General features: G+C 41.3%; 2 protein-coding genes across 4 annotated transcripts in view; both read left to right on the forward strand.

Moving 5' to 3' along the window:
- Positions 1–10,219, forward strand: LOC115794097 (solute carrier family 2, facilitated glucose transporter member 3-like). 3 transcript variants are annotated; one of them, XM_030749370.1, is made up of 12 exons: positions 1–50; positions 1,261–1,326; positions 1,482–1,612; positions 4,402–4,506; positions 4,950–5,110; positions 5,483–5,723; positions 6,148–6,310; positions 6,501–6,688; positions 7,428–7,532; positions 7,627–7,728; positions 7,826–8,029; positions 8,125–8,376. In XM_030749370.1, exons 3-12 carry the CDS (start codon positions 1,589–1,591, stop codon positions 8,374–8,376), a joined length of 1,545 nt encoding a protein of 514 aa, XP_030605230.1. In that variant the 5' UTR covers positions 1–50; positions 1,261–1,326; positions 1,482–1,588. The 3 variants fall into 3 exon arrangements, with proteins under 3 accessions (XP_030605230.1, XP_030605232.1, XP_030605231.1); XM_030749372.1 differs by lacking the exon at positions 1–50 and adding an exon at positions 65–207 and having other exon boundaries at positions 8,125–10,219; XM_030749371.1 differs by lacking the exon at positions 1–50 and adding an exon at positions 1,006–1,062.
- A 2,298-nt stretch (positions 10,220–12,517) lies between these two features.
- The window catches only part of ephb6 (eph receptor B6), a 55,312-nt gene continuing 51,796 nt past the window's right edge, over positions 12,518–16,033 (forward strand). The window contains exon 1 of the mRNA XM_030750641.1: positions 12,518–12,628. Within this exon, the coding sequence (XP_030606501.1) occupies positions 12,571–12,628 (58 nt within the window). The 5' untranslated portion in view covers positions 12,518–12,570. The remainder of the gene's footprint in view (positions 12,629–16,033) is intronic.

The following is a 16,033-nucleotide window of genomic DNA, read 5'->3' on the forward strand; positions in this document are numbered from 1 at the left end:
GCTGTTTCTTCTGAAACGCGTGGGCCGGTCGGGAAACGCTTTCGTCAAGAGTGAGTAACAGAAGGCAACGTGCCTCTGATCATGTACAGCTTTCTATAAAACACACCCCGATAGAAAGGCGGACTTAATTTTGAAGATACAGAGGGTGATGTAGACACGACTTGTTTTTTTTTCTACTGGATACTTGAAGGCTTACCCAACATAACGGTAAAACGTTTACCTTTAAATTTACTATCCTTATTCATTGATGTAGTTAAAGAGTTTAATGTGAACTTAATTCTTATAGTGATGCTGCCAATACAAAAGAGTTAAAATAGCTTGTTATATATAAAACTTTTAAAAACTGCAACTATCGATTGTTTTAGTAATGAGTTAGATTTACTGCAGATTTTTCACTGTGTGAAACAAACAGCAGTGGATGGAGCAGCTACAAAGTTCTCTTTTCTTCATGTTGACACTTGCTGATCAGGTGGTTGATGAAGGGCCTCCAGCTGTTTATCAGTAAAGGTTTTAATGGTGGTTACAGGAACAAGGCTGCTGCTTTGGATGCTAGAAAAACGTTTCCTTTGCTCCACCTCGATAAGGCTTCCGCCTCTTTGTGCTTTCCTGTGTGTGTGCTGCTGTGGTGTTATCAGTGTTTTTGTTGAAAAACTCAGGGCTGCACATGCTTAAAGTTGTAATACTTTGTATTCACAAGCGCCCTCCCAAATACGTTTCTATTGCAGGTCTATTTTTAGTCACTAATCAGGGATTAAAACATAAAAAATAGACCTCAGGGTGACCAGTGGTTTCTGTTACGGTGACGATACTCTCAGTGTCAAAGGGTCCTTTTTCCAAATGAAGGAAATCCATCAGAGGGCCGGAGAACTTTAACGCTGCTAATGCAGGTGAAAGGCTCCGCCTACCTGGTGACACCTGACCAGAGTTTAAATGAAGCATCGGTTTTTGTAATGGCATTATTAGAGTTACTGGAGGAATCGTTACAGCCCTGCTGTCATCAGTACAGTATTATCTGCGGCTCCATCGCACCACGTGGGTTATTATGCTCTCTGAACGCCACTGGTATGTTATAATGTGCTTTGTGTTGATGGGAAAGAAGCAGTGCGGCAGTAATTTAATTTGAAAAGATGAAGTTACATCACTTTTTTCTCTCTTTATAGCTTTCAAACTGGGGAGCGAACAAGTGGGGGGTGAACAGGGAAGTAGAGGGCGGTGCTTACTGTCATTACTAGCACTAACAAATTCTCCATCCACTGACAGATTTCAGACAGTGCTGAGAAGTGCCTAAGCTGCCTGAGTGAGCTCCACTACCAGACTCCATTAGAGGTATGCAGTTTATAGCTCATAAAAGCTCTAAGAGGCTTCAAGAGGGTAATGATTTCCTTTGTAACCCTCTGGGTTTATTTGAATGTTCTGATCATGGATTTTAATCTTAAATCTACATTAAAATTGCAAAATATGATTCTTTTGTTTGTTTTCAGGTGTTTCTGCTGACTGCTTGCACAGGGGCCTCTTCATAAGGAATTAGACTCTTGAGTTTGACGAGCTTCAGTATCCTTTCTGTGAACATCAAACAGCAGAGATCAGGATGCAGCATCTGGATGATGACAAGGTAAAGAGAGCAGTTTCTTACTTATGCTGTTGCAAGGGTTGCTCATATTGTTTTGATGTTTATTCAATTTAATGATCAGAAGTTAATTTCACCCTTTAAACAATAAGCCACGTTTTTATCCTGAAACGGATGCTGAATTTCACAGCAATACTGTAACTGCCAAATGATGAGTTTATGTAAAGTACACCAGACAGAGGGTTATACAACAGACCTGCAGGTTTTCTGTATTTTTCCATCTGGTGAGAGTTGAGCGCTTTAGGACGTGACTAAGAGAGCGCGACTGGGAGTCAGGACTGGCAAGTCTAGACTTGAGTGTGCTACAGTTCCTCGTCTTTATTGCGTCCTGCCTGGAGAGGTGGGATGAGGGAATAGCAGTCTGACAGAGAAGAAGGGGCATGAAAACTCATATACAACAATAGCACAATGTTGTGTGCAGCACAGGAGAGTCAGTGTTATTACTCAAGTACTCTTGATAACCATAAAATCAACTAAATGCATCCATTTCGCCGCTACCTCTGACCTCCGGCCTTTTTTGCAAACCTTTGTCTTTTGTAATCAGTTTCTTACAGTTACTTCATTTTCACGGTTGTTTCCAAACTTATTTTTTTCTGCATAATCGTAGACAATTGCGAGATGACATGAATGTGGAAGTTGTGCCGTGTTTCTTTTTTTTTTTTAAAGGCTGGTATCAGTTTAACTGCATGTGCTTATTATTTATTTTTCTATTTAATTATACATTGCAAGAGGAAAAATCAATCAGCAATAAATACAGGAATTTAAAAGAGTGAAGTTTAGAAGATGATAGGTTTTTTTTTTTAGGTGAATACTTTACATTGTAACTAAGGATGTTGTAAAGTTTACAACATCCTTAGTTGCAGACACAAATTTGGGCCAGCGTGTGTATTCTACTCTTCAGTCATTTTTTTTTTTCAATTCACCCGCAGATATTGAGTAATCTTGTGGGCTTGGCTGCTGATGTTACAAATGCTACAAATGGCACATGTATAAACAAACATATGAATGTGTGCCTGTGCAACCGCATGCCTCAGGACAGGTCGATACAACCCCGAGTCAGATGATCCTAAGATATGTAATGGTTCTAACTCAGCTGAACACGCCTTTATAAGAGGTGGGGGATTTTTTTTTATTTAAAAGTCACGTCTAAATCTTCGGTAGCACGCATGTGCACACATGTACCCATACGCCCAGGAGCGCCCTCAGCTTATCTCCTCCATAATTAGACATATAACTCTAATTTGCTCTTTAGATAACTCAGTGCTAATCTCATTATTCTTCTCAAACATGAGGTGACTTTCAACATTTTATCTTTCTTCATCTCAACTTTCATTCACAGCTCAGATGTCCTCTTTACTGCCACAGTATTGTGAAAGTAGGACTGCCTGCAGCCATGCAGACCTGAAACCTCCCTGAATGTCACAAATTGCTCATTTTACTCACCTGTGCATTCAGCTTCTTTTAAACAATGATATCCCTCCGAGTGTAGCTTGATTCCATCTATCAGCTGCAGTCCTTGTGAAATATTTTCTCTTATCAGCCCTCTGTCTTTATTTCAGGCAGTTTGTCAGTTCCTCTTATATGCTGTTTCATTCTGAGCCATGTAATATTTTGTGATAGCTATAATGCACCGGATATGAGCACTAAAAATACATTTTTCATTCTGAACCATGTGGTGGTTTTTGATAACTACAATGCACCAGATATGAGCGCTAACTTTTCTTGGTTTATTGATAGTACAGACATTTGGTGCTCTGTTAAAATGTAGTGCATGAAAAAAAAAAAAAATGGGATGACCACATGAAAAACTGGGCAGTTTGTTTGGGGGAGTCTGTGTGCTGCTTGTTTTGAAGTCAGACTGTTGCTAATATTGTGGAAGTCTGTTCTAAAAAGCATTCAATATGTTGAATCCATGCAGACAGTGATATCATGGACAAATCTCTGTGTGCTTATATATTTTTTCTTTTTCTATTTCTAAAAGTGTCTGTTTTTGACTTGACAAACTGTACAAAACAGTCTACTAATCCATCTAATGAATGTTTCACTGATGCTGCTTAGTGGAGTTAATGTTGCAGCAGCAGCAGCAGATTTCGAAACGGATTGAACTTGATTAACATGGATTTCCTTTAATTAATGAGCCTGTTTGGACATTAGCCTTTGTTCGCTGGATCGGAGACATGAAGGGAAGCATTTGCAACAGTTCTTAGAGACTGTTATGTAAAGGGATGTAGTCGTTGGACTAGTTTTAAAGTCAAAGTGAAACTTGGATTGAAATTTCCATATTATCCATATGCTGCCCACACATTGCATGAGTAAAGTTACAATGTCATTTATACCAGTGTGCAGGTCTGCTTCACTGAATGCTTTTGCATGCCAGTGTGAGGGATTCATGTGAGGTGTATTAGCTTGTTAGTATGAGCTAAGCCCAGTTTAATTCTGAAACCTCCAGTAGGAAACATTCACAACAGGATTCAGACTTACTGTCTCACAGTGTCTTTACCTACTTATCTGGGAAGTAATTTAGAGCTACAAATCATGGAGATTCACTGCACTGCAGCCAGCCCACAGTTACTAATGCAGCAATCTTAAAACCAGAAGCGAGAGCAGATGGAGAAAGGCTCATTGTTTGTAATTACCAGTGTGACTGTAAACAACGAAAGCTTTGTAGAGCCAGGAACAGGCCATTCAGACTGTGGGAATGATTGGACAGAAGTGTCATCTGCAATTTATTGTGACAGTGCATCATAACTGAGTGTCTTCTTCTCTCTCAACAGCCCAAGAAGAAGGTGACACCTTACCTGCTCTACTGTGTGTCCACGGCAGTCATCGGCTCTCTACAGTTTGGCTACAACACCGGTGTCATCAATGCACCCGAGCAGGTGCGTGTTTGCAGCCGATTGAATTCATGCAGAGTTTTTCCATGTTTTAGGACAGCAGCACAAGCCTATAAAGGAGTCTGCACCATTCCTAGATTAATAATATATGCATCCCTCTCACTTCCTCGTATTAATATTGCAGTGATGATGGAAACTGCACAGTACTGAATACCCAAAGTATCCTAACACTTTTTAGGTTCAGCATTAACATTAATCAATCTTACTCTATGTCTGTTATCTTTTGTGCTTCCTTAGTTTAGGCAGTTCTGACCTAAATGTGTCTGTTCTCATTTCTATTATTACAATGCAAAAAGCAATACTGCCACCATGTGGTAGAAGCAGAAACTCCTCCTAAGCACCACTACTTCTGGTAGACTTTAACTAATGTTTCATAAAATAAGCCACTCCTGACCTTGTCACCCTTTTTTTTTCCTTTGGCGTGGCAGAAACTGCGCACGTTTTTCACTAATGTGTCCCAGGACCGATACGGGGAGCCCTTTAGCTCGGGGACAGTTACCCTGGTGTGGAGTTTTGCCGTGGCCATCTTCAGTGTGGGAGGCATGATCGGGTCCTTCTCTGTTGGAGCAATGGTCAACAAATTTGGCAGGTGAGAAAATGAAGGATTAAACACTGAGATTGGATGAAGAGTTTCATTCAGCGTATCAGGCAGTAAAATATGAATTCCCATTTTTCTGAATGTAACTCACATTGGTAAAAACAAAACAAATATATCTATTATGATTTGTTTCCTTTGCAGCTGAAACAACAGGCTAATCATTTCAGCCTTTTAGTAAACAAAAAGCAGCAACGTGTTTTGGTTTTGGTTTCTCATATAATAAAATCTTTCTATGTCATGTAATTTCACTATATTTGCTTTGGACTCATATTTGGACCAAACCGCACTACTACTGAGAATACTGTACACACTCTGGTTTCTCTGGGTGCCTGTTTCACTTCTGTTTTTGTCCCTTACCATCAGGCGGAAGTCCATGCTGATAAACAACGTCCTGGCTCTTCTGGGCGGTGGTCTGATGGGACTGTCGACCCTGAGTCAGTCTTATGAGATGGTCATCATCGGCCGGTTGATCATCGGTGTGTTCTGCGGTCTGTGCACAGGACTGACACCCATGTATGTGGGCGAGATCAGTCCCACTGCGGTCCGAGGAGCCTTCGGTACACTGCACCAGCTGGGTGTAGTTATTGGCATCCTGGTGGCACAGGTACACTATCGTGATGAATACTAAATATGCAAACCAACATGATAATATTTTCCTTTTTACAGAATAACACATTTGCTCTCAGCAGATACATAAATTTAGATGAGCATAAATAAACAAAATATGTGATGTTTTCTAACCTGTTTTTATTTTTAATTTTAAAGCAACACATTTTTTTTTGCTTTTTCCACCTCATTTAATCAAAATAGCATCCTTCATGAAATGAAATGAGCACTCATCTGCACATACCTGTGTGTGTGTGTGTGTGTGTGTGTGTGTGTGTGTGTGTGTGTGTGTGTGTGTGTGTGTGTGTGTGTGTGTGTGCTGAAAGCTGAAAGAGAAGAATTTTATATACCAGGAGTAAATTGACTCAAATAGGTCTATTTTATGCACCTCATTTTCTATATTTTGCCTGTGTGTTCTTCAGATCTTTGGTCTGGAGTTTCTCCTGGGTTCAGACGCTCTGTGGCCTCTGCTGCTCGCTCTGACCATCATCCCTGCCGTACTGCAGACAATCATGCTGCCCTTCTGCACTGAAAGCCCTCGCTACCTGCTCATTGTTCTCAACCAGGAGGAAGAGGCAAGAAAAGGTCAGTCTTAAGTCTTACGTTTGCATACTTCTAAATCGAGCTGGCAACATCGGATTAATGAGGCTGAATCTAATATGACTTATTTTTAATGATGTGCAGAAAAGTTCACTGCTCCAAGCCGCCTTTTACTGCAGATTATACTTGTACTTACCTCCCCTGTATTTTCTCTTATCTGTTTCTCTTCTTGTAGCTCTGGTGCGTCTGCGTGGCACTGAAGACGTGGAGGATGACATTCAAGAGATGAAGGAAGAAGGGATGAAGATGTCCATGGAAAAGAAAGTGACCATCTTAGAACTGTTCCGCTCTCCAAACTATCGACAGCCAATCATTATCGCTATTATCCTCCAGCTCTCACAGCAGCTGTCTGGCATCAACGCTGTGAGTAGACGTCACATCCCATAATACAGTGCCATGATAGGGATATAATTATCACATGTCAGTCCACATGAAGTGAGAGAGCAATCTTTAAATTCAACCAGGAATGTTTAAAGGAGCGTTCACTAAAACTGTACAAATGTTTTTGACAAGCACACGAGAAGAGGTGCTTCTTGGCTTCAGGCAGTGCTAGATTGAGTGGAATAATGTAAGTCTTTAAGGGTGATTGAAACAAGATAAGCACAGTGGTATTTAATAGCTATTTTGTTAATAAGGTCACGTACCCAGGCTGACTAAATTCATTAGCAGCTGCTGTCTGATCTGACAGGCACCATGAAGCTGCAGCCTGGGGCTAAAGGCTGCAACATTCAGCATTAACACTCATGACCCATATCACTCACCAGGAAACAACCAGTGCAGTTTTACATGGTGCGGCGTGAATCATTTTCCTTCTGTAACTGTTCCAGTGAGTGCATTTACCAGTAGTTTTATAGTCAAATGACTACACATGGAGAATTACCACTCAACTCTGCTGCATCCTTGCACTCTCAGCAACCTTGTTTCCAGCCACAGCAGGAGGAAGAAACTATTAAAGCCATTGTTGACTGAGCATAAAAGAGAATTTGGTTACAAGAGAATCAGATAATATCTCAGGGGTTAGAGATGACCAAACTAATGCATGTGCAGTGAAATCATATTGCAAACACTTTTTGTTCATTTGTTCCTTCATTCCTTCTTTCAGGTCTTTTACTACTCTACGGGCATCTTTAGTAACGCTGGTGTAACTCAGCCCATCTACGCCACCATAGGAGCCGGAGCTGTCAACACAGTGTTTACTGTTGTCTCTGTAAGTGCCTTACAGCACAGGTGCTTTCTTAATCCAGTGCAGGTTTAATATTTTAATGAATGACAGTCGATCATTATGTCTCTTTGAACTCTAGCTCTTCCTGGTTGAACGGGCGGGACGCAGGACACTGCACCTTATTGGACTGGGTGGAATGGCCATCTGCGCCCTCATCATGACCATCTCTCTGTCGTTAGTGGTGAGTGCCTGTTGTTGTACTGCTTAAAATTAAAACCCATCCTGTTGTGGCTGAATGACATTTTTTCCTCATTTTCTTTATTTCTTTCTCTGAGCAGAAGACCACCCCATCTCTGAGTTATCTGGCAATAGTGGCTGTGTTCGGCTTTGTTGCCAGTTTTGAGATGGGTCCAGGTCCCATCCCCTGGTTCATCGTGGCTGAGCTCTTCTCCCAGGGGCCTCGACCTGCTGCCATGGCCGTTGCTGGTTGCTCGAACTGGACTGCGAACTTCTTGGTGGGGCTGGGCTTCCCTAAACTGGAGGTATTTTTCACATTTATTACCCCTGCAAAAAATGTTCACATGTACAAATATTATTCAAGTTTGTCTCATAACAAACCTCCTTCTCCTTTTCTCAGGAAATCTGTGGTCCTTATGTCTTTCTCATCTTCATGGTCCTCCTCATCCTGTTCTTCATCTTCACCTACCTGCGAGTTCCTGAGACAAAAGGAAGGACCTTTGATGACATTGCACAAGGATTCGCTGCCAGTACAGGGAAACCCCCCCATTCCTCGGTGCCCGAGGCAATTGTCGTTGAAAACAAAGAACCTCCACCTATGTCCCCCACAGAAAAGTTTCCCATGGTCAGTCTGCCTTCAGAAACAAAATGAATACCTGTAGAAGATACGAAGGAAGACTTTGGGTGCAGCAACGCAGGCAAACATGTTTCTTGCACATAGCTACTGTAAGAGTTCTATTATTATATATTATATTTATATATTAAGAGTTATATTCCATACCTCAGAAACAATGAAAGGGGTGTGTTTTAAAGAAGCCATTTCAGTGTACTAAATGCAAAATAATTTTAGTATTTTAAATGTATGCTTTTAAAGTGCCTTTTTAAAAATGAAATAGTGTTTTTAAAGACACCCCCCCAAGTTAGAAATGCTTTATTAATTACAGAATTTCCTTTAATTTAATTCCCTTTAAAGAGGGGGCACACTTAACTGAATTACCAGTACTTAAGGTTTGTTGACATTTCCGGTGCCAGCCCCCGTCCTTTTTTACCTCATAAGAGGATCAGCATATGCTCTGTGTGAGGTCTTCAGCTACTCTCAGTGTTAAAAGGTTGCAGGATTTAGGGGTTTATGTATTGAGGTCAAGCTTGAAAAGCTGGTTTTTGGAACTCAGCTGTTTGACCCAAAAAAAAAAAAGACAAGATTGACTTGATGTCCTGTCTGAAATGCCTTGTTGTCAGGGGGAGGGACTCGTGATGTCTTGACTAGGCAGAAAAAAAAAACAACACTGAGGAGGGTTTAGCAGCAGTCCCTCTCCCCTTCAGGTCCATATAGATATGAAATAAATATATTTATGCATGTAGAAGGCAAAGACTTCTTCTCATCCAGCAGCAGCACCATATCCCCTGACAACAGATGATGTCTTTGCTTGTGTGTTGTTTGGATGCAGCAGCGTTTGAGAAACAAGTAAAACAAGGAGAGTTCTGTAAGCTAGAGCCATCTGCATCAAATGTAATATTTGTATAAGGATGAGAGCAATGTAGTCTAGCACTGCCAAGCCTGAACAAAAGCCTCTTTAAGGCTTTCTCAAAAACAAAAGCTTACCTCTTTAGGTTGCAGATTTCACTGCAGGGTACAACCAGAATGACAAAAAAAACAAAACAAAAAAAAAAGTCGTCATAATGCTGGAATTTACAGCATGGATTGGATTTCTGAAACTCAGGTGGCTAAACGTGTAAGTTTATACAGCTCCTAACTGTTATAGCACAGAAAATATATTGATCCATCACTGTACTTGAAATTCTTTCAACATCTATAGTATATTTGCGAGACGCAGCTATTACAACGTAGGTTATAAAATAAAATACAGTTACATTTTCTGCAGCAGTGTTTTGAAGTACTTGCTAGTGTGATACTATTACCTGATTTTAAGGGATGGATAGAAACACATCACGATCTACTGTTAACTAAACACACATCTCAGTCACAACAAGTCATTACACACGCTAGATGATGTTGAATTAAAAATAACAAAAAAAACACTACGCCAATTGTATTAATTTTAGAACCGAAGTGTCATTGTATGCATTTGTTTCTATTTGAGATGATGTGTATCGATTGTAAAGGCTCCAGTTACTACACGCTGATCGCCTGCAGTAGCACAATATGATGTGTCAGTGTTTGTAGAGCAGAGTCTTCTTCTGGGTGTGCTCACACCGATGAGCTTAACAGGGTTTTGTTAGCACTTTGGCAGTCTGACTACTGAATAATGAGTGTTCATGCCGTTTGTGCCTGTTACATGTAAATATGCTGTATGTGTTTTAAGAAGGTACTAAACATGTGTTACTTCCACTTTGATTTTTCTTGCACTCTGAACCTAGTGTTAATGTATCGAATGCAATAATGTTGCTTTGCAGTTTTCACATTTTTAATATGTATGTTTTGCTCTTTTGTTATCTTTTTGTGTGTGTGTAAATAAACAGAAGCAATTAGCCAAGTTGAGTGTGGATGAGAGTTAGAGATGACCTTTGCTGCTCAACTTTTCATGCGTGACACTTGGGTTTGAGAAGCTACGAAGAAAAAGTTTTACATCTTTCAAGGGAATGCATGACTTGACTAATGAGCTTAAACATCACAAGTTTTTTTTTGAGTTTATACGATCAGAAGTCAAAGCAAGTTTGTTCTCATGAATGTTTAATGTTAACTGCTGCTCTGTGGTAATCTGTCTGGTACCCACTTCTGCACTGCAGTAACTCCATTTCCTTATTTTATTTATTTTTGCTGTGGAAAAACCTCAGTAAGCTGTGGGGTGCAGTAACACAATGTGGAGTTAACTGCCGCTCACGCACTGAAATAAAGTCAGGAGTGCCGCAGCTGATGAATCGCGTTTAAATAATACATTTGTGTGTTGTGTTGACATTTTATTAGGATCTCAACAATCAAATCAAAACACTGAAAGAAATTCCTGTGATTTTTAATCACTGGTGTTTGGTTGTGCTGTGAGGGTCACATCCAAAGAGACCTGATTTTCAGAGGCTTGTTTAAAAGAAGAATAGCAAAAAAGTCAGTGATGTTATTCTTCTTTATCATTTTTTTTTCAATGAAATCATTTAGATTTTGGTCACAGACAAAACTGACGCAAAGGGTGATATTAAAGGTTTTTGCCATTAGTATTATGATACATTAGCCTTCTTCAGTTTAAGCAGCCATCATGCTCAAATTTCCATAATGCTTTGAGAGATGAGGAGTCAGCCGAGTACCTGAGGGCTACAGCTTTTTGCACCCCACTATTTGTTTGCGTGCCTGCACCACGCTGCCATCATTAGAAGCTGTTACCAGTTCCTGTTTTCCATGATTTCTAAGCAGATTCATCATTTATTTACAATGAGCCGGGTCACACTGAATATAAAAATACGTGTATCAGATCTGTATGTCCAGATTCAACTGGATAAACCACATGTCTGTGCTGCAAAAGGTGGGCTTTTGGCTAAGCACTGGTGGGACAACCAGAACTTTCTGCCCTGGTGGGGAGCACAAATATACTCTTATCATTGGCTCCATACTGTGGTAGTTTACACATCTGTGCAAGCAAAAGATCCCCAGTTCAAGTCTAGAAGGAGACACAAATCCCTGGGTGGTTGTGTTAGGAAGGCCATAAAAACCATTTTGAATAAGGAAGAAGCTGAAAGTAGCTTCTTCTTTTTCTCTTTTGGTTAAGTCTCATTGATCACTTTAGGTCTACAGTATATAATCTTCCATTTCCTGTACATCAGTCTCTTGAAGCACGCAACCTTTGGTAAGGGCCCCCCCGGCTGGCTGGGAATGGGGCCATCTAACTGTGTCAAAACAACACAGCACATCTCCCTGCGAGTCTAACGGCAGTTACTCACAGCAGTGAACTGGAGCATGAAAGCCCATCAACAAGCTGCAGTACTGCAAGCTGGCCAGCTAGTGGCGCGCACAGACCAGAAGGGCTGCTCAGCTGTGTGCGTGCGTGCGTGTGTGTGTATCTGCATGTGAGTGCATGTCTACATACTGTCTGGATGAGCTGTCCTGCGAGGCAAGGAGTGTGTCTGAGAGACCAAAAAGAGAGAGAGAAAGCGAGAGCGAGTGCGAGAGTGAGAGGGTGGTGGAGCCACATGAAGGATGGAGAGCATCCAAAAACGTGTCTAAATTATACTCATTTTCCATAAAGGCTGAACTGAGTGAGATCAAGAAAAACAGCAAAAAAAAAAAGAAGTTGGGCACTCTCGCATGCCACAGCTTGAAAAATGCGAGTTAGCACAGTGTCCAGACATGAGAGGGATGCCACGGTTTGAGACACAGTCTACCAGGCGGTGCTGTAACGGATGCTATTAGACATGTCTAGACAGTTGTTTTAAAGACCAGGAAAACTTGTTTATTAAATTTCCCCCTTCGCTCTCTCTCTGTCTTTTTCTGTCACTCTCTTGTCAGCTGTCCTTTGCTTCTTCTCTCTGTCTTTGTTTCGCTTAAATTAAAAAAAAAAAAAAAAAACCTCTCCCCCACTTTCCTCCTCTCACTCTTTCACTCCTCCTGTCTCTGTGACAACAGTGTTTTGTTTACTTCCTCACTTGGCAGTGTACTTATTGTATCTGCTGCTCTGTAAATATTTTTCTCCTTCCCTCATCCATTCAGCCATCCACCCCCCCATCCTCGCTCTCTCACTCGCTTTCTCTCAGATAAAGGGAGCAAATAGACTCCACCCCCTCTCACCCCCCCCCCCCCCCCCCCCCCACCTCTTGCTCTGTCACACACACTCTATCTCCCTCTTTCTCTTTCATACTCTCTCCCTCCCTCTCTCTCTGTCAGTGTCATTCTGTAGTGGAGATGTGGAGTGTCTTTCTGTCTCTCTGTCTGTTTTTCCAGCCTAACTCAGCTGAGGAAGGTAAGAACCAAACTTTTGCTTTCATTTATTCACGTTAAACTCGTGACTTTGTGTGTGTGTGTGTGTGTGTGTGTGTGTGTGTGTGTGTGTGTGTGTGTGTGTGTGTGTGTGTGTGTGTGTGTGTGTGTGTGTGTGTACTTGTGTGGTTATGGAGCTTGATGGAGAGTTTGCACAGCACTCTCATCATGTTCTTGAAACGAATCCACAAGTGAAGGATGGGCACTTGGTATGCAACTGTTATAGCTCTCTACGAACAAGGTTCTGTTGGAATTAATGGGACTTTGACACTGTGTGAAACTGTGGCACGTTAGGCCGCCACACTATGAGACAGTTCAAGCCATCCAAGATTTTCAGTCCTCCACCTGCAGCTTGGGACCCGCTGAATAATTACCACCTTTCCCCCTGCGTAGACAGGCTTTAGTTTGTGGGCTCTATACAAAGCATCTGTGCATGTGAATATGCATGCAATTGCTTCTGTGTACCACTGTAGCAGCACATCAGACAGTACTTTGTTGGCATGGAAGAGCCAGGTGCGTGCCAGGACCTATCAAGCTCCGGCAACAAAAGGATATGGAAATAAGGCAGAAGACAAATGAATAATAAGCCGCATAACCCTTTCTCTTTGCTATGCACTCGGCGACCTCCCACCCCCCTCCTGTGTCATTCATGATCTCATGGTTGTGACAGCCGCAGACCCCCACTTCTTATCAATGCCCCCCTTTTTTGCACCGGTGTTCTCAAAGAATTTCTCCTATTTTTCCTGTTCCCTGCTGGTAACTTATAATGCTTTGCTTACATGAATGGAAACAATGCATGTTTTAAAAAGTGCAAAGCTAAGTGAACATTTCTGCACATCTGTGTGTGTGTGTGTGTGTGTGTGTAAAAGAAGAGAGCAAGTGACAGTCTGCAAATGATGGATAGTTAAGTGAGATTCCATCCATGAAGTGTTCTGTCAGATCAGAGAGGGCTGACTTGAGAAACCTGCAAAAACGTGATGACTCAAACTGCATATATATATATATATATATATATATATATATATATATATATATATATGTGTGTGTGTGTGTGTGTGTGTGTGTATGTTTGATTGTGTGTGGCTATAGATGCATACATGCCTTTAGATTCTGCCTATACATAGTTCCTGCTCCTACATCCTGTCCCCAACACTAGAGAGGGTGTCAGCAGTCAGAAGGCAATTACTTTCAAAGGATAGGGCTGCATGTTGCAAAGAGCTGCACCTGTTCACGCTCCTCTTCCATCGGCTTTAGTTTACTGGGAGGTGTGTGTCAGTAATAGTCTGTTACAGTGGTAACTTATATGTCAGCCTCACGCTGTCGATTTGAGCTGCGCTTGTAACAGATGGCTTGGACTAAGATGAGACAGAATGACAGAGAGGAGAGAGGCCGCACAGTGTAACTAGCCCATACTGACTTCATGTAATTGAAACAGAGCTCGACATAATACTGTATTAACCCAATAGCATGGGTGTCCCTATAAAGCTACATAAACCAAAACATCCAGTTATGTCATGAATGGACGATTTGGCATCTGCCTCAGTTTTGATGACAGTAAATGACGTCTGGACTCACCGGCTATAGCTTCATGTTAACTGATATTTTTACAGTCGCTCTTTCCATTGTGAATTGTGAAATGAAATCTACTTTCTATTGTGAAATGAAACCTTCTAATTTTCAAGTACAGTATGATCATCCCCACTAATAATCCCTATTCTTGTCTCTTTTCACACCACAAAACATATGGAAGTGTCATTTTTGCAATAATTTCCTCATTGCCAGGTTAATGAAGCTAAATGTCTGGTCCTTCTCATGAAGACAAACCACATTTATCTCTTTCAAATGCAGCCATGTGTAAGTGTTGCTCCATTCGCTCACATGAATTGTTGATGTGGAGCCTCTGAATTGTACGGATCTGTGTCAAGGATTGCGTGTTCACACTGGATTAACACCACACACTGAAGGGAAGGCCTGCACAGGAGGCACACCTGATGCCCCTCCAGCTTTTTTCCATCACGTCTGAGCGGAGATGCAGCGATGCTCGCCGAACTATGCATTTCCACAAGTTTACTTTGTACTGTTGGTGAAACTTATGTCATACCTTGAAAAGGTAATCTCTTCTGATCATGACCAGATGGCAGCAGGCTGTGCAAAATGTAGAAAAAAATTTGTTTTTTTACCCGTAACAACATTAATTATTCATTCATTCATTCATTTTGCTCAGCATAAAGTAAACAGTTTCTTCTATAATTCTACCTAAATACATTTCAAAAGAAAATACAATTCTTTTTTATTCCCTATATTTAGCTGAGGGCTGCACTTACTTCCCAGATGAAGATCCAGCAATCCATTTCCTTAACTGCTTTTCCAATTCTGGGACGGCAGGATCCTATCCCAGCTGTCACAGGGTGAGGGGCCGGCTAAATCGTGGACAGGTTGCCAGTCTATCGCAGGGCTTCAGATAAAGATTTTACAGAAAAAAACTACATGATGATGTTATAAAATACCACCAAACTTTTTGCATGACCGTTTACAAAAAAAAGCATGTAAGTAGTGGGGTCTCTTGTTATTTCAGTCAGCTGTTATCACTTCTACCAAATAACACTCTTAAATATCACATTTGAAACAGTTAGAGGCCAAAAGCTAATATAAATTTGTTTAAATTTGTTTTTTCTTCTTGCACACCCCATCTCACTACCCTTCAAATGTGCTGTAAATCTGCTTGGGAGCCACTAACCTACACTGGCAGTGTAAAAATATGAAAAGCTACTGTCATGATCCCTGGGACTGGTTCTGTTTTGCGTTTGGTCTCCTCCTCCTCCTTCTTTTTGACTAGTCCCTTTTACGGGTCACCACAGTGGATCATCTGCCTTCATCTCACCCTATCCCCATCCCTTGCATCCTCTTCTGTCACACCAACCCTCTGCATGTCCTACTTCACTATATCCATGAACCTTTTATTCCTGCCTGGCAGCTCCATCTTCAGCATCCTTTGTCCAGTATATCTACAGACACCCATCAGGTCAAAAGCACCAGTTAGCCTGTTAGCTGATCAATCGGGTATGGAAATCTCATTCTTGATGTTTGATTTTATATCGGATGTTCTTTCTGATGTAACCCTCCCAATTTGCCCAGGCTTGGGACAGGCACTAGTTGTACACTGGTTTGTGGTTCCATCCCCACCCACCCACCTGCCCCAGTAGCCGGGTTGAGTTTGGCATTATTAGTTAATATATCCGTTTGAATTTCTTTTTTCCTGTAATTCCAGTCTTCAGAATTTTGGATTATTGCATTTTTTGAATGTTTGATTTCCTTATTATTCTTGGCTCCCCAGCGGTCCTGTTTTATGTTCACTGTGAGTTGTCTCCTGTGGCTGATTCCTACCTCC

Source organism: Archocentrus centrarchus, chromosome 16 (genome assembly GCF_007364275.1).
Source record: "Archocentrus centrarchus isolate MPI-CPG fArcCen1 chromosome 16, fArcCen1, whole genome shotgun sequence".
Classification (NCBI taxonomy): domain Eukaryota; kingdom Metazoa; phylum Chordata; class Actinopteri; order Cichliformes; family Cichlidae; genus Archocentrus; species Archocentrus centrarchus.